The 23,899-nt window shown below is 52.0% G+C and overlaps 1 protein-coding gene across 4 annotated transcripts in view; it reads right to left on the minus strand.

Annotated features, from left to right (window-relative positions):
• The window catches only part of LOC133352700 (pleckstrin homology domain-containing family G member 1-like), a 106,152-nt gene that overhangs the window by 43,168 nt on the left and 39,085 nt on the right, over positions 1-23,899 (minus strand). For all 4 annotated transcript variants that reach the window (XM_061568521.1, XM_061568522.1, XM_061568523.1 and 1 more), the window contains 3 exons: positions 5,174-5,274; positions 3,222-3,291; positions 2,342-2,388 (listed from right to left, as the gene is read on the minus strand). In XM_061568521.1, the coding sequence (XP_061424505.1) occupies positions 2,342-2,388; positions 3,222-3,291; positions 5,174-5,274 (218 nt within the window). The remainder of the gene's footprint in view (positions 1-2,341; positions 2,389-3,221; positions 3,292-5,173; positions 5,275-23,899) is intronic.

A 23,899-nucleotide genomic window follows, 5' to 3' on the forward strand; every position in this document is an offset into this window, starting at 1 on the left:
ATACACAATTTGAATAAGCGTAAATACACTCCCACGCGCTTCTCCACCCACTGAGCAGCGGCCTCCATTGCAGAGTAAACGGCGCGCTCGGTGGTCGCCCGGCTTGTTTTGGCCGTGCGCGGCCTCCTTGTACGGTTGGGCTGACGCGACGGCCGATCCCACCGCCCCCCCACCACTAAAGGATTAACGGTCGCATTTTTGCACCGGTGCCCCTCGGTGCCAAAAAAACAACGCTGAACTGAAATAGAGAAGTGAAAACAAGGCGAGGGGAGACGGGCCCAGGGGGATATTTCTGTGTCAACCTATCTCGCTGACGGGGGGGTGGAGGGAGGGGACAATAATCCACGTGTGAATGACCGCCGGTTAAGGCCGTTTTCGTATTCACCCGCTTGCCAAAGTTCAGAGGCAACGGCAATACGCACACACCCGAGAGAATGATTTATTGACGTCAGTAAAAGTGTTTTTTTTTTCATTGCGCTCATCGCGGAGGCTTGCTTGGGTGTTTCGTGGCTTTAGCAAGGTGCCGCGTCGCCGCAGAACACTGCACGTGGTCAAGCAATGCCACCTGATGATTTGATTTAAAAAAAATTGTTCTCGTTACTCACAAACATCGCTTTGTCAAGTCCCTGCTGAATGAAGGCCTCCCCAATCACGCGGCTTTTAACAATCGGTGTGGATCATGGGAGTTGTTTGGCTATACTTCATCAAACTGACCAATGCGGGTTGTGGCGAAGGTGGGGGGGGGGGATAAGGTACGACTCGCCACTGCCATTAGCTGTGGGCTGCTAATCGAATGCGAGGGTGGAATTTCAAATCTAACAAATCTGAGCCAACACTGGTGACATTTTAAAGCAAAAAGACTCAACTGTATTTTTTGTTATTTTACCAGGTAAGGCCCACTGAGCTATAAAGCTTTTTTTCAAAAAGGACCTTGCCACAAATGATAGCTCAACAAAGTGGGTTATCATGTGGAAATGTATAGCAGCCAAATACTAGAAGCGCATGTTTATAAATGTGGAGGGGAAAAACCGGAGGACCCAGAGAAAAGCCACGCTACCATGGGGAGAGCATGTAAAAAACATACAGGCATCAGGGTTGGGATCGAACCCACAACCTCTTGCATACCAGGTGAGGGAGTTAACATCTCGCCACCGTGGCGCCCGAACAACGCACACAGCCAACGGCACTCCATTCCGCGGTGCAGCCGAATCCTGGGCCAGATGTTTCTTCTCTCCGCACAAGCGATTTTAAACAGCGCCGTCGCGGAAATGATTATACCCGCCAGCCACCGCTATCTTCCCCGAGTGTTTCACCGAACCAAAATAAAAAGTAATCTAGATTATTGTCTCATTAAAGGGGAAATCTACGTTCACATCTGCCCTCTGCTGCTCACTCAGAGACCCCCAGCATCATTTTAATTAAAGCTGAGCAAAGCAATCTTTAATTGGAGGTTTCGGTTGGTGAAAGCAAAACACGACGAAAGCTTCACAAGTCTTAGATGTAGAATGAGATAGTGTATGCATAACCACTCTCCCTTTCCGGGCTGGGTCCCCCGAGGATGCCCTGAGAATTAGTGCTGCCCAGGCCACCCCGGCTTCCATGACTGCCCTCTCTGTCCCGGCCATCCCGACTGCCCCGGCTACCCCATCTGCCCTGGCTTGCCTGGCTGCCCCGACTGCCCTGGATGCCCTCATTGCCCCAGTTGCCCCGGCTGTTCCTCGAGTTCGTTGTTGGTGCTGGGCACCGGTTCGTTCGGTTGCTTCATGCCGGGCTGTACAGCGGTGTCGCTCTGTCTCTCTCTCTCCTCTCGCGTGTGCCCCTAACCCTGACCGCCCCCCACCCCCGCTCGCTGCCACACCCTCTGATACCATACTTCCCCCCTAATGCAGTTTTCGTGTTCGTAAGGCATCTTGAGACGCGATTGCCTGTGGACGCTGTACATGAATCGATAACGCTGTTGTTGCCTGCCGTACTCCTTTGCTCGTGAGTTCTACCCCGGGCGGGACCCCGGGCAGGGCGGGGGGGGTGAGGGGCCGTGACTATGAAACGTGGCTTTGGTGAGGGAGATCGGCGAAGGCTGGTGCCAGCCATCAGCCATCAAAATCAGAATATTTACAGGTGTCCAGTCGGGGTCGGCGGGTCAGAACGTGACAACAATTGGTGCCGTCGGCACCGACACGATTTGGCAAATGCGGTAAATCGTAAAAATAAAACGAAACGTCATTTTCAATCGTTGTTATAATGAGCTTGTTATTATTTTTACGAAAACATAACAGACGTTAAAGCCAGGAACTCTTCCTGGGAATCGTCTAATTGTTCCCCTTAACGTAACAATACGTACCTGGGATAATTAGTGCAGTATTGAGTGTAGATCTTGAAGTCTTCGCTCTATAAACGAAACGATCATAATTGCAGTAATTAAGATAAGTGGCACTTAGTGGCGCGGGCTTCATTACATTACTCGGATCGCCGGACACGTCAAGCACGTGCAACCGAGATATAATCACGGTCCATTGTTGTAAGCAAAGATGAAAAAACCCAACATTTTGTCCCCTTAATTTTCCAAATCACCAGCGTCGCATTAATTCACTTATGCATAATGGCCTACTTGTACAGGGCTATTGTTCGGTAATTAGACACTGATGCTAAACGAGTGCACTAATGTCCCACACGCTGGAGCACGACAATTTTGACGCCTGCACGACTCCAAAGCTGTGCCAATTGCTGGTTTTGTAAAGATAGAGGCGCAGTCCTGCAATTTCTTGCCCACGCAGTTGCCGCACCTCCGGTTAGCACCGTTGGCCACGTACAGTGCGAACGAGGTTCAACATACATACAAAGGGCCTCCACTCGGAGGGAGATCTAGAGAGCCCCCCCCCCCGCCCTCGAGAGGGTATTTGGCCTACTCTTCCACGCCAGCCAGACCGTCTTGGAGGCAGTGAGAGGACCCACACTGTACCCCACCCGCACATGCTTCCTGTCAATCGACTGACTGCATTTTAATTGCCGGGTGGACAAGGGGTGGCAGGGATTTAAGAATCTTGTTCTGTCGTTTCAACTTGTAGCTCCTGGAGGTCAAACCGGATCGAACCGACCAACTCTCTGTTATTGCTACACTGCGGTTAACGTCATCATTATTATGGTAGTTATTGTAATTGTTGCAGGTTACTATTCTTATAATTGTTGTTGTTGTTGTTGCTGCTGTTGTTGTTGTTGCGTACCTTGAGCACAAAGCAATTGGCGATGGCCACAACATCTCCAGCGCAGTCCTCCAGGCTCTGCAACAGATCACTGACGCACGGAGATCACAGAACGCATCGCTCGCAAAATGTTTCACGTCAAACACAATTCGCGCACGTACCTATACAACCATGCGTCACTCTGCTGCTGGTCGTGCAAGGTTATTCGCGACGATACTTCACCACCCTTGGTTTGGTGAAAGCAGCGGGAACGTAAATGTGGGTGCATAGAAGGGCAGTACAACAAAGGATTTCGCCGCATTGCCCTCTGCTGCTCGTTAGAAAGCCCCGTAACCTATAGAACACCTGTTATGTGCGGCAGTCGCCCATTCAAGCACCACTATCCAGGCTCAACCCCTGCTTAGCCTGCAAGATCTGATGAGATCGAATTAATTCTGTGAGTGACTGTCGTTTACAGAGTTACAACATCTCTCAATACGATCGCATCTCAACGCGTTGCAGTTGATCCTCACCAAGTTGAGGATGCAAGATGCAGAGAATGAGCGACGTCCCAACGACAGTGGGATGACGTGACGGGGTTTTTTTTGTTTAATTCCCGGCAGAGGTCTGCGTGCCCGCGTGGTCTCTTTCCGCAACACCGAGAGTGCCTGCCCCGGGCGAAGATCAAACCTGGCGGAAGATAATCCGTCGCCGCGCCCGAGTGCCCGAGCGCCACTGCCACTACCCCCAATTTGCATCAGGCGTTGGAATATTCTCACGATGGGGATTTATTCAAGGGGAAAAAACGGGGGGTGGGGGTGGGGCACGGGGTAGGGAATGATCCCAAGCCACGACGCCACGGAAAGACCGTTCCTGAATGGGCTTTAGAAGGTGTGCTTGCGTGTGTGTGTGCGTGTGTGTGCGTGTGTGTGTGTGCACGTGTGTGTGTGCGTGTGTGTGTGCGTGTGTGCGTGTGTGCGTGTGCGCGTGTGTGCGTGTGTGTGTGTGCGTGCGCGTGTGCGTGTGTGTGCATGTGTGCGCGTGTGTGTGTGCATGTGTGCGCGTGTGTGTGTGTGCATGTGTGCGCGTGTGTGCGTGTGTGCGTGTGTGTGTGCGTGCGCGTGTGTGCGTGTGTGCGTGTGTGTGCATGTGTGCGTGTGTGCATGTGTGCGTGTGTGTGCGTGTGTGCGTGTGTGTGCATGTGTGCGTGTGTGCGTGTGTGTGCATGTGTGCGCGTGTGTGTGTGTGCATGCGTGCGCGTGTGTGTGCGTGCGCGTGCGGGAAAAATGTTGCCGCGACAAACCCTCACGGCTCGTCGCGCAAGGTCCAAGGTGCGAGCCGCGTTCCGGGCCGCGGCGCCACCGAGCATCACGCGACACGCACGACGGATTCCGCGCGCCGGCAGTGACATTTATTTGTAAAAGCACGCAACGTGCGCAAGGCGTTAACGTAGACAGCCGTAGTCTTAATGATAATTTAAAGCCTTCCGTCGATCCGCCGCTGGGTGAAGGCCTCCCTTCGCTGCGTTAGCTGTGGGAGTTGTTTGACCGTACTTCCCCACGTCGGTCAGTGCAGGTTGGTGAAGGAATGCCCAGGATCGGTACGTCGCTGAGGTTACCCATGGCCGGGAACCGGCCTCGGGGTGTAACCAGGCTCATAGTGCAGTCCGCTAACCACTCCGCCACGTATATTCTATACTGCGATAAGTGGGGTGGAGCGGTGGCACAATGGCGAGCACGCCGCGCTCAGAACCCGTCGAGTTCGATTCCCAGGCACGGCTGAACAATCGGTGGCGAGTGGCATCCGAATCGGTGCTGGGCTCGCCACCTTCGCCAACCGGCGCTGACCGGCGTAGCGGAGTGTGAACAAGCAAATCCTCGCACGACCGAAAGGATTAAAAGTGCGGATCGACTTGGGACTGTGAGCCATCGTGAATATTGCTATTCTTCTTGTTTTGATAGGGGCAGCGGAGAAATGATGTGAGAATGGGTCACCTGTTGAAGGGGTAGATGCATTCGATGTTGCCGAAGAGTGTGTAGACTTGGCTGCACGTGAGTGGGAGTGCCTTCCTGTCGATGATCACCGACAAGTAGTCCTATGAGATGGGGCAGGCGGGAGGGCAGCAACAGGCAGGCAGCGCAGTGCAGGGCAGGGAGGGAAGGGGGAGGGAGGAGGCGGGAGAGGTCCACACGGTTCAGAGAGTTGTAGAAAAATCATTGTCAAAATGAACAAAATCAATGCCATTTTTATCACCTTTCCAAAAATCGATACTTTTGCTGTATTGCCATCAACCAATCATGTTGTTTCTCCTCAGGGACGAACATTCCCCCGACCATTCGCGTGTCGAGCACTTGTTGAGGAAAGTCAGCGACGTAGCTATCGAGTGCGAAGGAGACGCATCAGCAGCGTGGGCCTCACGAACCGCAAAGGGCCCTGTCCGCCGGCCTATGAAGAAGAGGCGAGGAAATTGGACCGCACCCATTCCATTCACCGTACCAGGGCCCCTCCCCAACCACGCGTGTGTATGTGTAGGGAGCGGTAGTGTAGCGGTTAGCGCGCTGCGCTATGAACCTAGCGACCCGGGTTCGATTCCCGCTCACGGCCAACACCAGTGACGATTATCTGAACCGGTCCTGGGCCTCCCCTAGGTCGACTCAGCCTGAAATGAGTACCTGGTGTGGTGTGTAAACATCGCCACTGGGGAGACAAAGGCGGTCGGGCGTGGTGCTGGCCACCCACCCCCTCGTGTACCGTTGCGGCCTTCATAGGTGCTCGCTAACAGCACTTGCCCTTACAGTATGTTAAGGCTATATGGGGGATCTTTGTCTTTGTCTTTATCTTTGTGTATATGATAAATTGATTTCACATGGTACGTAGCCAACCGTGTTATTTGGAGGCGCGGGTGAAAGACAATAAACTAAGTCCCAGTGTTGATTGGAAGCTTTCGTGACTGCAGGAATCCATACTCTCTGGTTCTTTCGGTAAAGTCACGTAGCTTTACCGAAAGAACCAAAGAGTAGGTCCCAGTGCCTGATATCGGAAGGAAGAACATTCCAGACGGCCGCAGAAGCGCATCTGAATGCGCGCGATGCAGTGACGACGTCTTTGTTCGATGGCTAGAACAAAGACCGCTGCTGCCAGGATTACCGGAGTTCGCGTGATGATGGTTTATGCTCCTTGATGAGATCAGCAAGGTATTGGCGGCTCTTTTGTGGCGAGCACTTTGTGTGTAATGTGCGCGACCTTGTAACGTATTCGTTCGGCAACCGTAAACCGTAGCGCCGCTCTAATGAGCACTTGAATTAATACTACCGCGCTAGTTGCTTTAATAAGTAACTTTGTTAAAAATAGAAAATCTGTCATTTACGTATTAAAATAAGAAAAGTGGTTACGCGAGGAGGAAAGAAAACATGCTGTCAAGATCAAAGAAGTAAAAAAAACAATAAAGATTAACGGCAACGTCGTCATTTTGCGAGCACACCCGCTGGTATAGAGTGCACGTTGGTCCATATGTTCAATTTGACACGAGGGGCCGGTGGATCACCGCACAGTTGTGGTGAAACTCCCCTTCCCGTGGGCGTCGTGGAGGTTACCGTACCTCTGGGCTCGCCAGGAGCAGGCGGCGCAGAAAGCTGAGTCATCGCAACCTGTTTCGAACTGCACGGTTTTCTCCGCGTGTATTATAATAATCATTGTAATAAAGACCCACTGATTGTCTGAAAACATCTTACAATAGAAGGGAAAACAATGCAGAGCCCCGTCGACTCAAGCGTGGCTTCTCCTGGATAAATAAATAAAAGTGACTAAATAAAAACATGAATTGTTGTTCCTGCGGTACAGAGGCATGGGTATGTCAGTGAGTAAAGCAGTAGGCTCAACCAGCGAGGCCGTGGGTTCAAATCCAGCGAAGATCTGACTAAGCCCATGATCCCCTTCAGGGTGGATAAAATAAGCACTGCTTTGCGAGGCTGAACCACCGAGTGCGTCGTCCATGCAATCAGAGGCCTTGTTGTGTGGACCCGTCTTAGGAATATTGAATTTTAATAGGCTCAGGAACAACAACGATAGTGAAGAGAGCTTGCTGGCAGTGAATCATTTCGTGAACGCCTTACCGTGGGGTGAAAGCCTGAAGCAAATACATCACCAAGACGATTAAGTAAATGATAAACAAACAATTGATTGCATTTATACATTTGTATTCCAGGATGGATCGCGGGGAAGTAGTGCCCGCTGTCTATTTACGGTTAAACCCACGAACGTGCAACATCAGTTAGAGCAAAAACAAGCAGACGGATCATAGTTTATTGAAATTAAAAACATGAATCTTGTTGCGGACGAAATTACAGTGAACATTAAAACCATTCATTCTCTGGGATGACAAACAACCGTGGAAAAGCATTCGCGCAGTTACTGAAGCACGCGTGGAGAGAGCGCCTTACCATTATTTTTAATTCAATTCTCTCTTCAACGACGCTCTGATCGGAGCTCGTGTGGTAAAGGCCGGGTGGGGGGGGGGCTCGCAGGGAGAGGGTATTCGTCGACGAGGGGGTCACGTGAAGTCAAGTGCATTCGTTCAACCAGGTGAGGAATCGGGTGACCGGAGCAGTCTCACTCGCAAGAGTGACGCGAGGAGTAGCATTCAAGTGCTGCTGTAGCAGCAACGAAGCAATGGGAAAATCAGAGACAACCGCCGGAGAACGCATTCGCTGAGTTCTGTTCTCGTGTGGGTTGGACACGGCACAAGAGGGGGTGATGCGGCTGGCGAGACGCATGGGTCCTTGGGGTAGTAGCCCAGCGCGCAAACCGTTGCACCGCCGCTCCTCGCAGAAAAACACTCCTGCGCCCACTCGCGCATTCATTCACTCATTCGTGCGCGCGCACGAGTACGACGCACAGCTGACAACCTGCGCGGATAATATGCACGCGCGTGATCCCTCCGCACGTACGCCACAGGTACAACGCGTGCAGGGCCAGCACCGCTCATACAGCCGTGTCGGAACGCTCACCCCCCCCCCCCCCCCTGCACGCGACGCATCGCGGGCACACGGACGCGCGGACGCACGTGCGGCTCTGCACATCCTGCCGGATCCCGCTGTTTTAACGGAGGTTGGGTCACTTCCCGGAAGAGGCAAACGACATCGCACACGACCATCCACCATCTAGTGCCGCCCCCCGACATCCAAACCACCACCACCACTCCATCCACCACACATTGCTCTGCACCCTCCGACCCCCTTCACCCCAACCACCACCACCCCCACCACCACCACCACCCCCACCACCACCACCACCCCCACCACCACCACCCCCACCACCACCCCCACCACGCTCCTCTCCCACCTTCCTGATTTCGTGCAGCTTAATTTAGCGCAAGGATTTTATGAAAAAAAAAGAAATATTTGTTGCTGTTAAACCCTTGCCTGGTCATATATGTATTTATTCAAGCAGACGAAAACATGCAGATTGTGCCTGAACTCGTCACATCTCGGAATCTGGATGGCGCCTGCGTGTGTTAGCGCCGTGCACGAACAGGGTGGCTGCGAGGGCGCTGCTATGTTGTGGGTGACAGTGTCACCCTGCGATTCTACCCTCCCACGTGAGCGCTCCTTTGCTGTCGGGAACGACGACACCTCAGGTCTGCTGCTGCTGCTCACGGTGATTTCATCGTCGTCGTCGTCACACGAAGCCGACCTAAAGACGCACATAGACCGCGCTTGATGACACGGCAATGCGCACGAGAGATGCTATCCGCATGATTGTGCGTTTATTAAACGACTATTTACGTTGCAATGCATTGCATTCACCAACCCCGCACTGACCACCAGCGTTGTCAACTGAACCCCCCCCACCCACAACTCACATGGCACGGGGAGAGCCCTCGACCCATCAGTGGATCAATTACCGGCCACCACGGCCAACGCGAGTGAACCAGTCGTGGGCAACCACCGCCACCACCGCCACCACCGCCCCCTCCCTCCTCCCACCCACCGTTCACGCATTGACCGGCGGCCGTTGAAGTCTGGTCAACTGACCCTGCACGGTCTGGGGGAGAAGTCGCCATCCAGCAGTAGATTGACAAAAGAACAGCTCCGCTCGCATTTATTTATTTATCTACAACGCTTCCTGACATCCCAGCCGAGGTTGGTTTATCCTAGCGGGAAGTGAAGCGGCGATGCAGGAAGCGGAGGCTGGTCGGGGGGGAGGGGGGGGGATGCGGGTTCGGTGCTGCTTGTTTGGGGCTTCAGGGATCCGCAGGGGGACGCTGGCCAAGGGTAAATGGCACAAAGGGGATCTCTCCTTAACGAGGCCACGCTCATCAATCAGCCCCACACCCACTCAGCGCCGACCTCTCCCCCCCTCTCACCTCTTCCACACCCCCGCCACTGAATCCCAATGGTCACGAGCTGCGCAGCCCCGGGCCAGGCTGACGTAAGTCTCCAAAAGCAGCGATCGCACCCCCCCCCCCTGCCCCCCCCACCAAACATCAACGCGAAGGAACGCAGCCTCGGCGACCCTCGCTTTGTCCGGTGGTGCGTTCCCAATTTCCCAGGTCCGCAACGTCTCCGGCACGTTTCTCTCTCTCTTTTTTTTAACGATCAGTGGAAACAAGAAGATGCTCGGTGACTCGGCACTTTGCTTCGTTCATCATTTCGTAATTTTTTTTTACGTTTTTAAACTTTGCTTTATGTAAACCCCCACCTCTCGCTCACTCTCTCGCTCACTCTCTCGGTTACTCTCTCGGTCACTCACTCGCTCACTCTCTCGGTCACTCTCTCGCTCACTATCTCGCTCTCTCTCGTTCTGCACGCAGCCCTTCTCGCAGCGACCGAGAGAGACGAGCTTGTTGGTAGCTCGCCCGACGACGCTAGATGTAATGCATCTCCCAGAGAAACGTTGGAGAATTTTCGTGACTAAATTTCGGTTGCTTTTCAACATCATTCCGACTCCGGTTTGCTCAAAAGTAAAACCACATCAATTGGCGCAGTTGCCCATGTGACAACTTGATTTGATTGGCTGTGTCGGCCGGTGGGAGGGTTTATTGTTAAACGTTGGCATGGTACACAAACACAATCTAAGCCAACAGAAAAACAAAAAAACTAATTACGGATAGAATTGAATACTAATTTGCGGAGAAGTCAAAAGTGATTGTCATGTTGAAAAGACTCGACTCCGCCATAGAAATGTGGAATTACCCCACTGGCTCAGGGCTGTAAAGGGGAGATGAGCATCGTCTGGATGCTCAATTGCACAGGAAATCCTATTGAAACTTCCTTTCTGTATGTATGCTGTACTTCTTTTGCACCGTACGTAGCCAACCGTACTGATCAGAGGTAAGGGGGAAGGACAACAAACTAAACACAAAAAGTAGTTCTAAATAAATGAGCGTCAAGATGGTTGACACAAAGCACGCACTTTACACCCCGATGTTATAAAAAATATATATAGAGTTATAACATAATAACAAAAACAATCATTTACAGCCCTTGGCCAATACATTTCTGGATAAATGGGTCCCCATGTCGAGTTGGCCGTTGGGGCTGATTGCCCATACTTCACCTCGCTGGTCAATCCACCGCGGGCCGGTGAATAGCGTTGATGCGGTGCGGCGCAGTGGCCTGGGACCGATTCAAACATCGCTCGCCACCCACGTTAGCCACGGGCCGGGCGGGGAGGTAGGCGGAAAGAAATCAAACGAAGTCGACGTCTGCCAGGTTCAGCAACTCGCCACCAACCCCCCCCCCCCCCCACGTGACGCAGGTGGCGTTAACGAAAAACGCGCTGCGGTGAATAAAAATAATAATATAATAATACAATTGTCAAGAAAGCCAGAAGGGGAATTCTCGCACAGTCGTCGCAGCAGCAGCAGTAGCAGCAGCAGCTGAGTGGTCACTTCCTCTGCGACAACACAATCGGGAATAGCACAAGGCCGGCCGGTCGGCCCCTCATTGTGGGCGACTCAAGTGCGCCGTGCACCTTGGCTCCCATTCCGAGCACCTGCGCCGGGGGTCAGCGCCGGGTCAGCGCCGCTTCCTGTTGCCACGACTCGCAGCAGAGGTTATTATTATTCTTTAAAAATATTAACTCCAGAGGGGGGCGGAGGGGTGGATGGGTGGATGGGTGGTGGGTTGCGGTGCACCGTACTTACAATCCAGACGTTGCTGGTTCTCTATTCCTAGCGATCCACCTCCCATCGACCCAGCGGAATAAATAGGAACAACCGCGGTAAGGAGATCGGGCACGTCGGGTGTGGTGCGGTAAAGTGTGGGCACTCCAGCCTCTTGTATTATGTCTGACCAGTGTGGAAGAGTAGGCCAAATACCCACAAGAGGGGGGTCTGTAGAGCTATGTCTAGTGGAGTCCTGTCCACGAGCAGTGATGCGAGCAAGAAATTGGAGGACTGCAACTTTACCTTTTACTAAACCGAGGAGGGAGAAGGAACATTCCAGAAAAATATATAACAACAAAAACAAGATTTCCCCGTACAGCTTCAACAGACTGTAGCAGCAAGTGCTGTTAGCGAGCACCTATGAAGGCCATCACGGCAAATGAGGGGGTGGGTGGCCAGCACTACGCTCGGCCGCCTTTGTCTCCCTCGTGGTGATGTTTACGCACCGCACATATAAATAAAACACGCGCACGCTCGCGATGCAACTGTGCGTAGCACACTCGTCGAGTTGCCCGGAGCTAGAACTTCAACATTTTGGGAGGAAGGAAAAAATTTGGGCGAAAAATCTCCCGGCGTCTGGCGTGCCGCATCAACGCGGAACACGAATGGGCTCTCCGGAGAGGCGGCACGAAGAACCGGCATGGAGCGCAGGGGCCTGCGGGGGAAGGGACGAGAGCTGACGATTGGCACCGATGTCGCGCCACGGCAGGAGGAGGACTACTCAGCTCCGAACGTAAAACCCAGCCGGCCGCTGGTTAACGCCCGTGGCCGTGCCATTTAATTGAACACGTGGGGCTTTGCCGAGCATTATTATTCATAGTAAATGTTATTTTGGCTTGTATGGCGTGAATGTAGATAACGAGTGCGTGGTTTGGCACGTGCAAAGAGCGATGACGACGATGATGTCCGAATAGACGAATAAGTAACATTTTTACCACGGTGGTAATACTCGTGCCTCGTGGCAAAGAAGCACCTGGGTTCGATTCCCGACTCGGGCGCTTTTCTGCGTGGAGTGTGTACATGCTCTCCCTTCCTTTGTACGTGCTCCCCTTCCGTCCGTACGTGGTCCCCTTCCGTACGTGCCCACCCCCCTCCGTATGTACGTGCCCCCCTCCCCTCTGTTTGTAGCACTCCGACTCCGTATGTGCGTGCCCCCCCTCTGTTTGTACGCGCTCCCTCCGGGTTCTCCGGTTTCCTCCCATTGGTCAAAAACACACGATGTTATTGGTCCATATTTGTTTGTGGGTTCGGTAACAAAATAGGACACCTCTGCTGTTTGCAGAGTCATGGAACCCAACACGAAAAAAAAATAGATGTTGTGTTGCCTATGAAAACCTACGTTTAAAGTTAATGTAACCGGAGTTGGCCAGACTTTCCAATGCAAGATCCTCCAGAACAAGTCTTTTGTACTCAATGTGGCCTTACTGGGTATAATCATCATCATCATTATTATTATGTTTTCGATGTTAAGCCTCGACATCCAGTCAAGGGCTTGGAGAGGTGGAGAATGAATGGCGGAGAAGTTTCCATGGAATGCCTGGAGTCATCATCATCATCACCGTGAGATGCAGCCTATCTACTGCTGGATGAATGTCTCCCAAAGCTGGGACCCATCACCCATGGCACCGAGATGTTTACAATGCATGGCGCTCTCCTTCACGTGAACTGACCTCGTCGCTCCATGTCCGCCGGGTGGTCGCGGGAGTGATTCTGCGATTAAAAAACAATCCTCTACGGGCACGATGCGCGCATCGGAATCGTGCAGCCGCGGGAATCAATTATTCACGGCTCACGTACGCGTATGCAAATCGTTCGTCCGTACAACCCCTGAGGTTAATGGGATGGAAAATATGCAACCAGAATTGGTTTTCATTCATTCTTAAATCCAAACAACCGACCTTGAATAATTAGAAATAACAAGCGACGTTGGATTAATGAGCCAAAATACGGGAGCGCATCCCGCGACGCACTGGGCGGCTACGCTGCGGCCCCGGTGGTAGCGCGCTCGCCGCTCGCCACCGAGAACCACGGTTCGAATCCAGCGGCCGCCCTGGTTAATCGTGCGTTGTGGAGTAAACGTAATGACAATAATAATGACACAACACGGTACCTTCTGTTTCACGGCGGACGTTAAAGATCCCTTGAAGTCAGATTCTGAATATTTATTTATACTGGAGGAGTCCGATGAGCGATAAAGGCCATTTTCCACAGATGTCCGGCCATTCGCAAGGGTCAAAATTAACCTGCGAATGACTCGACTGGGATGAGACACAGCAGGAATCTTCACCTCCAACTGGCACACTCAAGCCCCAGGTCACTTGAAAGTTTCCGTACAAAGCAAGTGCATAAGTATCAACAAATATAAACAAATATAAACAATATACCTACAGAGTGGAGGGGGGGGGGATTGGTGGCACAGTGGTTAGCACACTAAGTTATGAACCTGGCTAGCCGAGTCCGATTCACGGTCAAAGCGAATGTCAGTGGACTAAACCACCACACCCTTCACCAACTTACGGTGACCAGCATGGTGAAGTACGGTCTAATAACTGCGATGATTAACACATCAGGGTGAAGTTTTCATTCCCGGCAGCGAATTGACAAAGGGCTACTAATTGCAATAAAGCGTCTTCAGTCACCGGTGACAGAATCAATACATCGGCACGTATAAATAATATATTTGAAAACGTGGCCCGGCCAATGTACGTATGTGTGTTGAACATTTTTCGCAGCGTACATGCTAATCGGAGGAAATGCTAAATAATTTGGGCATAAAAATACCACCACGTAGCCTAACCCAACAACAAATATGGATCGTACGATCGCGATGAATATGAACATGAGACGCAAGCAAATAGAAGCAACGAATAAACTCAACGCGCCTGACAGGTCGAGCGGCAGCGTGACACACTGCGCCCACGTGGTCTCAGAGACCTCCACCCCCCCCCCCCGCCACCCCCGTGCCCCCAACCCTAATGCTGACCGTAATCCGATGTGAAAGAAGAGCCTGAAGCAACAGCCAGGGTTAACAGGGGAGCAAGTTTGGTTCACGATTGGGATGGAGGCTGGCAAAGTGGGAAACGTGCAAGAGGGAGGGTGGCTTGAGGGATGCGGCTGGCGAGAGGCTCATTGAATCGCCCGGGAGGCGAATGGTAACCCCCTCGGATAGCGCGCACGGGACACCGTTTATAATGCCGATCTAACAAAGTTATCCGATGGTTGGCATACCGGACTTGCCATCCAGATTCGATCTCTCGGCGCGGAACTTTGAATAATGCTGTAGGTTCCTTCGACCTCCCCAAGCCCGCAGCCTCTGTCCACCCAGGATCATAAATGGGTTCACCCACATTTAGTCGATCGGCAGGTCGCGTGCGTCCGGGTGGGGTAAATTAGCGGGGGGTGGTTACTCCCACCTCTTCTAAGATATGTGGCCAGCGTGGGAGAAGAGCAGGCCCCAAATAGCCGTCTTAAAGAGGGGCTCTCGACGGTTCGTGCTAGCGGGGAACATTCTGCCAGCAGCGGCGACGTGCACCAGATATTGCGGGGCTGCTCCTCTACCTTACTGGGCACGCGGCTTTTGGCGAGCCATTGAACACAGATGGTCGTTGCATCGCGCACTTTCAGATGCCCTCCTGCGGCCGTCTGGAACGCTCTTTTTTCCGATTTTAGGAAGCCACTGGGGCTGTATGCATGCACACTTTTAAATCTCGATTGAAAACTCAAATCTTCAGAGCTGTTTTTTGCGCTTAGTTTGTTGTCTTTACCCCCCGCCCGCACCTCCGATTAACCCGATTGGCTACGCACGGTGGCGGAAGAAGCTCAGCGTACGTACGAGGCACGGAAGGTTTGGCGTTCGTTCAAACGTGTTTCACGCTGCCGGACGGTTTATCGTCGTGTTTGGAAGGGAGGCCAAAACGATCCCGTGAAAAACGACGCAGAGGAGGAGGAAGAGGCCGTCGGGTTTCCCCAAACAGGTGCACACATCACCGCTCCTCGACCGCAGGCCCGCAGGCGGTTCATCGCTCGGGCTCCACCGTTGTTAGTTTATTTATTTATATAAGATCCCTTCATGGCAGCTTTTAGTGAAGAAATCTAAATTGGCTGCGTGACGAATCTCTCTCCGCTGCGTAATCCCTTTCTTTTCTTGTTTTCTCAGAACGGACGTGAACGATGGCTCTGTGGGAGTGGAATGAAACGAGCATCAAGGAGACGCCAAAACGTAATTATTAATTCTCTCTCGTCCTCGACAGTTTGATGTCCAAAAACATATGTAAAATATATATATTTAAAAAAAAATTTTTTCAAATTTAGGCGAGCGGCGTTTCGCGCCCCCGGCCATAAACCCATTCACTTCCCTGCCAAATTATTTCAGTCATCGGTTCGACCAGAGGTCGGGCAATCCGTTGCTCTTTAAGGACCGCTTTGTGACGTTGTTGATTAAGGAGCGCCGTCTCGTATTCACCACACAGCGCATTGCGGTTCTTGAAATGTCGAGTTCTTCACCGAATTCGAAACAAATGTCTCTTCTTGTTATTTTGTTTGCCGACCCCTGGGTTAGACCAAAAGCACGTCCCACGGAGGTAAGCGCCTTAACGGATTTGCGTACAAGACGTTAATCTTCCGATTTTTTTTATACAAATGCGCGTTAGATAAATAAATAAATGCGGCTAAATTCTGATGTAAAGAAACGATGCCACCCCCCTCCTCCTCTCTCCCTCGAACCACGGTGGCATTGATTTAAACACCACGCAGCAAAGCTCTGTCGTGAATGCGAGCCTTGAGGGAAGGCCAGCGTTCGTTTGAGTCACCAGATCCTTGCGATCAACGAGATGGACTCAGATTACATGGATTCCGTCAGGGTGAAGCGCATTACCGTGACATTTACATTGGCGCGTCGGCTGCCTTTACATCCTGCTGGTCAAATACACGCGCACACGATCACCAGCCAGCCACACACACGCACACACGACCACCAGCCAGCCACAGACACACACACACGACCACCACCAACACACACGACCACTAACAACACCCACGACCAGCCAGCCACACACACGACCATCAGTCTCTGCCAGTGGGGGGCGATGCCGCAGTGTGATTTTACGCAAATACAAAAAAGAATCCGAGTACATTTTTCAAACTTGGCAAATTTGGACCGCGACGCCGGCAATACACGTGACCTACCTACCCACCCTCCTCTGAATAACGCCACGGGGTCTTTAAACGTCCCACCGTGAAGCCAGGGGCGCAGACATATCATTAACCAGGGCTGCCGCTGGGCTCGAACTGTTAACCTCTTCAACAAGTGGAAAATAACGCTGTGCTGAACCGCTCGTCCGCGTTACCGCCCCAGATGACACCAGGGTGAAATGAACCCCGGGGGGCAGTGAGAGGGGCACCTGTGACCTCGTCCGGGTCGCGGTGAACGAGTGGGAGGTCCGACAGCGTCCCCATCGCGTCGAATTCTTTTTGCAACTTTTGTAAAAGCTCTGGGCCAGATTCCAGGAATGAATGAAAATAAATAAATAACTAACGATAGCAGGGATCGCGAGCGAGGAAGGGAGGGCCGTGGGAGGTTTGGCGGGCGTCGGGGGCTGCACCTTGGCTAAAGCTCAGGCCCCGCTTGCTCCCCGAGCCGTGAGTCGCCGTGTTGCGGCACGCTCGCGCTCTCGCGCCGTAGCTCGTGTGTGGGAGCGTTCCTGCAGTCGCTCTCGATGACGCCGAGGCTCGAGCGCGCGCGCGCGTCCGCCGATTATCTTCGAGGGCTTTCGAGCCGTGAGAATACTGTGCCCGCAGACAAACTGTAGAAGCTTGGCTGACCGCCAAACACACAGCCATGTAAATAGGCGCGAGAGTGATGATGATGATGGCGATGATGACGATGGAGGTGGCGCCTGTTGGGATTTCAAACTGCACACGGACACGTGTGCATGTGGTGCTGCGGCGTGCAACAATTCAGCAAGCACCCGCGCACGAGCCCATTTCATCGCTCCGTCTCCCACGTCGACGTACACTCGGGCGCGGTCCGTTCCTTGGTTTACCACTCCATTGCCCTTCTGGACCAGCTGTCATCATCCCGCGGTGCCCTACCCAAGCCCCTAAGATTGGGAAGGTGGCAGGGGAAGGAATCAGCCATGGTAGGCCATGTTGAGTAGCCGGGAAGAGGCAGGGGGCATGATTGCTGGGCGTGATTACTGTGGCTTCATGTTATAGACAGGACCATTTGTGCAGAGGTGGCCGGGTAGCACGGGAACAGAGTGCTGAGTCAGCACGACCAAGGTCATGGGTTGGCATCCAGATTTCCGCCACCCATGTTCAAAACACATTCCTGCGGAAGGAGCTGGTAGGAACGTTGGGTTGCTCGGTCAATGGCCAGGGTCAATAGCGGCGTGGTCTATTCCGCAAATATGGCTGACTGTGAGGGCGGGCACAAGCCGGTGTGAGTAGGTTAGACGTTGAGTTTTATAAGGGCACCACAGGGTGACCAGCCCCTCCCCACCCAGCCCCACCCCTCCCACCCCCCACCCAGCCCAACCCTCCCCACTCAGCCCCTGCCCACCCTCCCCACCCAGCCCCTGCCCACCCTCCCCTCCCCACCCAGCCCTCCCCACCCAGCCCCACCCTCCCCACCCAGCCCCTCCCTCCCCACCCAGCCCCTCCCTCCCCACCCAGCCCCTCCCTGCACGACGGACGGACACAATCATCCCCTGTGGGCTGGTGGAACCAGTGGGTTCCTACCAATACCAGGTTCTATAAAGTGCACCGAGTTGATGGTGATCAGCCCCAGTCCGTGCCACGCACGGGGAAAACAAAAACCATCGCGCTCAATTCGGTTTGCTTTCGACTTTGGCCCAATTCCAGATCTGAGAATTTAAACAAAAATCCATTTGACCGTCGTGAGGGGAAACAGTTGCACAGCGGAGAGCCGTGTGGGGAAGTGTGGACGCTGCTGTGCGAAGGATAAAAAGGCCGATTGGGAGGTTTTTCTGTTTTTTGGACGCTCATCGGAAAACGCGAGAACTGACGCAGCCGCCCTGCGACGCTCACGAATGGATTCTACGTCTCGCGGCGAGGGGTGCCCGGGAGCGCATCTGGGATACGGTGGGCGATGGAGGAGGCCAAGTTAATAAAAAATGTATATCTAATAATGATTATAAAGGATGCGAAATATTTTATTACATGTACATTTATTATTATTATTAATTAGAGGAGAAGAATATTCTGCAAGTCGATTCAAAGTCAAAGTGTGATGGAGCACTCATTGATGGTTCAGAGCCAATGGTGGAAATTCGACGACACCGTGACGGGGTCCAGTCTATCCATAAGATGCCCACTGTGGACTCCCTGCGAAGTTGCACTCGTCCTCGAAAAAAAAAACCACGTTCGTAAAATTAGGTACCGATCCTTCGTCAAACTCCCTCCCTCCACCCATCCCCGCGCAACGCAACCTGCGTCACACGTCAGGCAAACGCACGCCGAGGGGCACTCAAATCCCTGCGTCCCTCATGTCGTCTCGGCTCAGAGCGACACGCGGCGCCGCTGCCACTGCTGCCACCGCTGCCGCGCGGACCACTTTTACCAGCGAAACGTCACGGTGCTACTCAAATTGTAAATGCCGTGGATTTACTCTCCAACACGCCGGTGGGCTGAAGTAGTAAACTAATTGGCGCGTTTTGTTTACGTGACAAATCCCTTACTGGCTGTGTCGGGTGGTGGAGGGTTACGACACAAATATACGTGCGCGATCTAACACAAAAACCGTTATTGTGAATAATATTGGTCGCGAAAGCCTGCCACGTGTTCAGCCGACAGAGCCTCCCCTGTACGCAGCGCCACTTGTAGACACGCCGAACTGGCAGCCGAAGCGTCGCGAAAAATCTGACGTCAGCGCCGTCGCTATCCGATGTGCAGGCTGCACGGGACGTTGGGGCCCGGGCAGCGTGCTACGAAGAGTAGGGGGGGAGAAGGGGACCCGCATTTCATTCCTTTGCACCAGAGTCCATGCTAGCGACGCTGCACCGCCGAGATACATAGGCTGGCGCAGGACTCGTAGACTGGCAGACTGGCATAGGGCCCATAGGCTGACATAGAACCTATAGACTAGCACAGAACCCATAGACTAACATAGAACCTATAGACTAGCATAGGGGACCCACAGGCTGACAAATAACCTATAGACTAACATAGAACCTATAGACTAACATAGAACCTATAGACTAACATAGAACCTATAGACTAGCATAGGAGACCCATAGGCTGACATAGAACCTATAGACTAGCACAGAACCCATAGACTAACATAGAACCTATAGACTAGCATAGGAGACCCATAGGCTGACATAGAACCTATAGACTAGCACAGAACCCATAGACTAACATAGAACCTATAGACTAGCACAGAACCCATAGACTAACATAGAACCTATAGACTAGCATAGGAGACCCATAGACTAACATATAACCTATAGACTAGCACAGAACCCATATACTAACATATAACCTATAGACTAGCACAGAACCCATAGACTAGCATAGAACCTATAGACTAGCACAGAACCCATACACTAACATAGAACCTATAGACTAACATAGGGGACCCACAGGCTGACAGAACCTATAGACTAGCACAGAACCCATAGACTAACATAAAACCTATAGACTAGCATAGAACCTATAGACTAGTATAGAACCCATAGACTAACATAGAACCTATAGACTAGCATAGGGGACCCATAGGCTGACATAGAACCTATAGACTAGCATAGGGGACCCACAGGCTGACACAGAACCTATAGACTAGCATAGGGGACCCACAGACTGACACAGAACCTATAGACTAGCACAGAACCCATAGACTAACATAGAACCTATAGACTAGCATAGAACCTATAGACTAGCATAGAGCCCATAGACTAACATAGCACCTATAGACTAACATAGGGGACCCATAGGCTGACATAGAACCTATAGACTAGCACAGAACCTATAGACTAACATATAACCTATAGACTAGCATAGGGGACCCATAGACTAACATAGAACCTATAGACCAGCATTGAACCCATATGCTGACACAGTACCTAATCGAGGAAAACAGTCACTTTGCCATTCATCAGGACCTCAGTAACATTCCTTGTGATCGTTTTGAAGTGACGGCAAGACCTTTTGGACCCATGCACTTAACCTTAAACAATGGGAGCACAACCCAGGTGAAGCTCTGAGAGTTCAAAAGAACTATCAAACCTTGTTGTGAAAGGCCCAACGCAAGAAGATCCTTCCACGAAGCTCACGGTCCACCCTAAACCATTATCCAGTGCACAAACCATGTCAGCAGATGGGGATAGCTGATGCACAAACGGAAAATTAAAAAAAACTCTCCAGCAGAGTGCAACTGCAGAACGGACCGTACACAGCGTATAGCGACGCAACGCCCCCCATCCACAAATACGAAGGAGACATCGCAGCGATGATACGGTCCACGTGCTCCAGACGCGGTTGTCTGGGCTTGACCACCTGAATGTGACATCGTCGTCGTTGTTGCTCTGCATCCACATCAGCCGTACGGAAGAAGACGAAAAAGATGAAAGCCAGAGATAGATGCAGCGCTTGTTATTCAAACATGGGAACAGATCACCATGTTTATCGTCAGCGCATCACTGTTTGCTGATGACGCCCGACAGAGCTTTTTATTCACATTGTGCTGCTCAATAACGCCTCGTTATTGTTTGTACATCAGCAGAGCACGCGGCGCGGAGCACAATGCACCGCTTCTGTTACAATGCAGTTGGCGCGTACTTGACCCTCTCTTTGTGGGAGACTAGCACTGTACATACTTCTGCAGCCACAATAGAAATTAAACAAATTGCAGTTCTTTTCCAACGTGTTTTTGAAGCTGCTGTTCGGTCCGCAGCTGCCCACAATCGAAACCCAGGTCCCCAGGTCCTCAAGGGGGTGGGGGGGGGTGCAAGGATGCAATGGTGCATGGGGTCAACGAAACGTCGGAGTACGGCGCAACACGTGGGCAGGCGACCGCTCTTCAGCAGCGAAGCCAGTGTATGCGTGCACGGTGCACGGAAGCGCGAGCGACGCTCCTGTCAGATTCGGCAAAAGATTATTTCGGCAATAGGGGGCAACGCAGTCAGAGCTATTCATGGCATTGGAGGGGGGGGCACAAGCTCGGAGCTCACAGCGACGCTTAACAAAACGGCTACAACTTCGCACACGCTGAGACAACCTACCCCCCCTGCCGGACCTACCGCCCCCCCGCGCACACGAAGGCTCCTCTCCACACGCTCTGCAGTCGTGATTAATGACGAGCGGCTTGGTGGATGAGCAGATGTGAACACGGAGTTTGTGCAGCAGTGTTTTACGCAAGCCTACGTAGGCGAACTGGCCAGTGTGCGGTGAAGGAGGGGGTGGCATAATGGTTAACACGCTGCACTGTGAGCCCGGCAACCCAAGTTCGATTGTCCGCCACTGTTTACAACCACGTTTGTCAATTAGCATTTGTTGTTGTGTAAATGGGTTTACCCCTGCAGCCACTAGAGGTGCTTATATAAAAAAAATATATATTTCAAAAAAATAATATGAGTTGTTTCACCCTGATTTTCTATGAATACAGACAAGTAAAAAATTAAATTTACAGTAAAATCCACCGTTGGATAAAGGCCTCCCTAAGCCGCACCAGTTATGAGAATTGTTTGACCATACATCACCATGCTGGTCCAAGCGTGGGTGTTGGTAGGGGGGTGAGGCCTAGGATGGGTTTAATTATCACCGACGCGAGCTGTGGCCCAGAATCGAACTCGGTTCGCCGGTTTCACAGCGCGCCGCGGTGGTGTCGGAGGTTCACAGTGCGCGACACCACTGCTCCCTCTCCCACCCACCGCCCGTCCTATGCCTACCCCTGTTGACCCTCAGCTCCCGCCACCACTCTTAACTGGAATATTTCCCGGACCTCAAACGGCATCGTGAATATTCATATTCTTAGATTTTCGGTAAAGTCACGTAGGTAAAAAATTAAAATTTTAATTAATAAAAGTAAAATAAAATAATATAAAATAATTGTAATTTTTTACCTACGTAACTTTACCGAAAAAACCTAAGAATATGAATACTTGCAGTCACGAAAGCTTCAAATCTAGAATTAAAGACATCATGAATATTTTATAGACGCAAAAAAAGCGTATTCACTACAAACGTTTTAAGTTTCAACAACAAACCGCATTCCCTGGAATGACGGTTTATATTTGATTGGTTATTATTATTGCTGTCATATTCCACTTGAAATCAAAGACGCCCCCACTTATTTATTTATTTCGTGTAAATCAGCGGTGGTGGTTTACATCGTCTCAGCACCGCACGATTTGTTGCGAGGATGTTTCTTTCGTCCGTGCATAAAATGAAACGCGATGGCAAACATTACCCGGCTGTGAAGTGTGACCGTGCACACTGTTCTAATTCTCCTGCAGTTTTCTGAGCGTGAAGAGGACGCGGAGAAAGGTCCACGCGACCACGGGGAGAGAGAGACACGAGCAAACTCCAAGTGTATACGCGTCAGGGTCGGGATCGGGATCGAACCCACGACCTCCCGCATACCAGGCGAGGTAGTTAACGCCTCGCCGCCGTGGCGCACGTGCAGCGCCTGCACAAACGCGCACGATGCTGCTACCCGACGATGGTGATGCCCCAGATTAATCGCAATCGTACGCCGCCCCCTTCACGGCGGACTTCAACATTCCGTTGAGTTATTCGCAAAACACTTTGCCACGTTGTGCCAGCATCACACGGTTACAATTTTTTTTTTACCAGACTGCTTGTCTTCTGTAAAAGCCACGTGGTAAAATCGACGGACTGCACTCATCCCGTGGTTCACGGTGCCTCTGTGATAACCCTGCGGTAAGAACGGCATGGGCATCAAAATGACCAAACTACTATTGTCACGACGGTGGGTGCCTGCGGTGCCATCGGTGAGCTGGGTCGTTTTGCAGGCAGCCCGTTCTGTCCTTTGTCAGCCGGCGCTGTTCGCGAGGCTCCGCTATCGCGGCCAGCAAACGGTTTTGTCATTGTTTTGACAAGAAGACAAAAGCGCAGAAAGAAAAGGAGTTGGGAAGTGTCTCTCCTCCCCCCCCCACCCGCCCGCCCCACCGCCCCCATGTCCCCGCCAGAACAGCACAATGTGGAGAAAGACAGGCCAGATATGCTGTAACAACTTCAAGCTCCCATTTTCAATTCAGACGGCGGCTGATGTTGTCATTGTCGAGAGCATTTGTTAACGGCAAATGAGGTACACGGCAAATATTGAGGTCTTGCCAAACGCATGCGTGTATGCGCACAAAATGGCCTTTAAATTTAATATAGTACCGACCGCTTGACCTACACGTGCGTTGTTGCTGCTGCTGGTTTTTGTTGTTGTTGCTCCCGTTGTTTGCGATCGTAGCTGCTCGGCACCTGGAGCACTCGAGCAAATTGGCGAACGTTTGCTTACGCACGGACGCGCGCTTGCTTGTCATTTTCTTTATTCTGCACTTTGGCCTCCGAAGGTCCCGTCCGG

The sequence above is a fragment of the Lethenteron reissneri genome, chromosome 41 (genome assembly GCF_015708825.2).
Source record: "Lethenteron reissneri isolate LAM-NWPU_2019-01 chromosome 41, ASM1570882v1, whole genome shotgun sequence".
Taxonomy (NCBI): Eukaryota; Metazoa; Chordata; class Hyperoartia; order Petromyzontiformes; family Petromyzontidae; genus Lethenteron; species Lethenteron reissneri.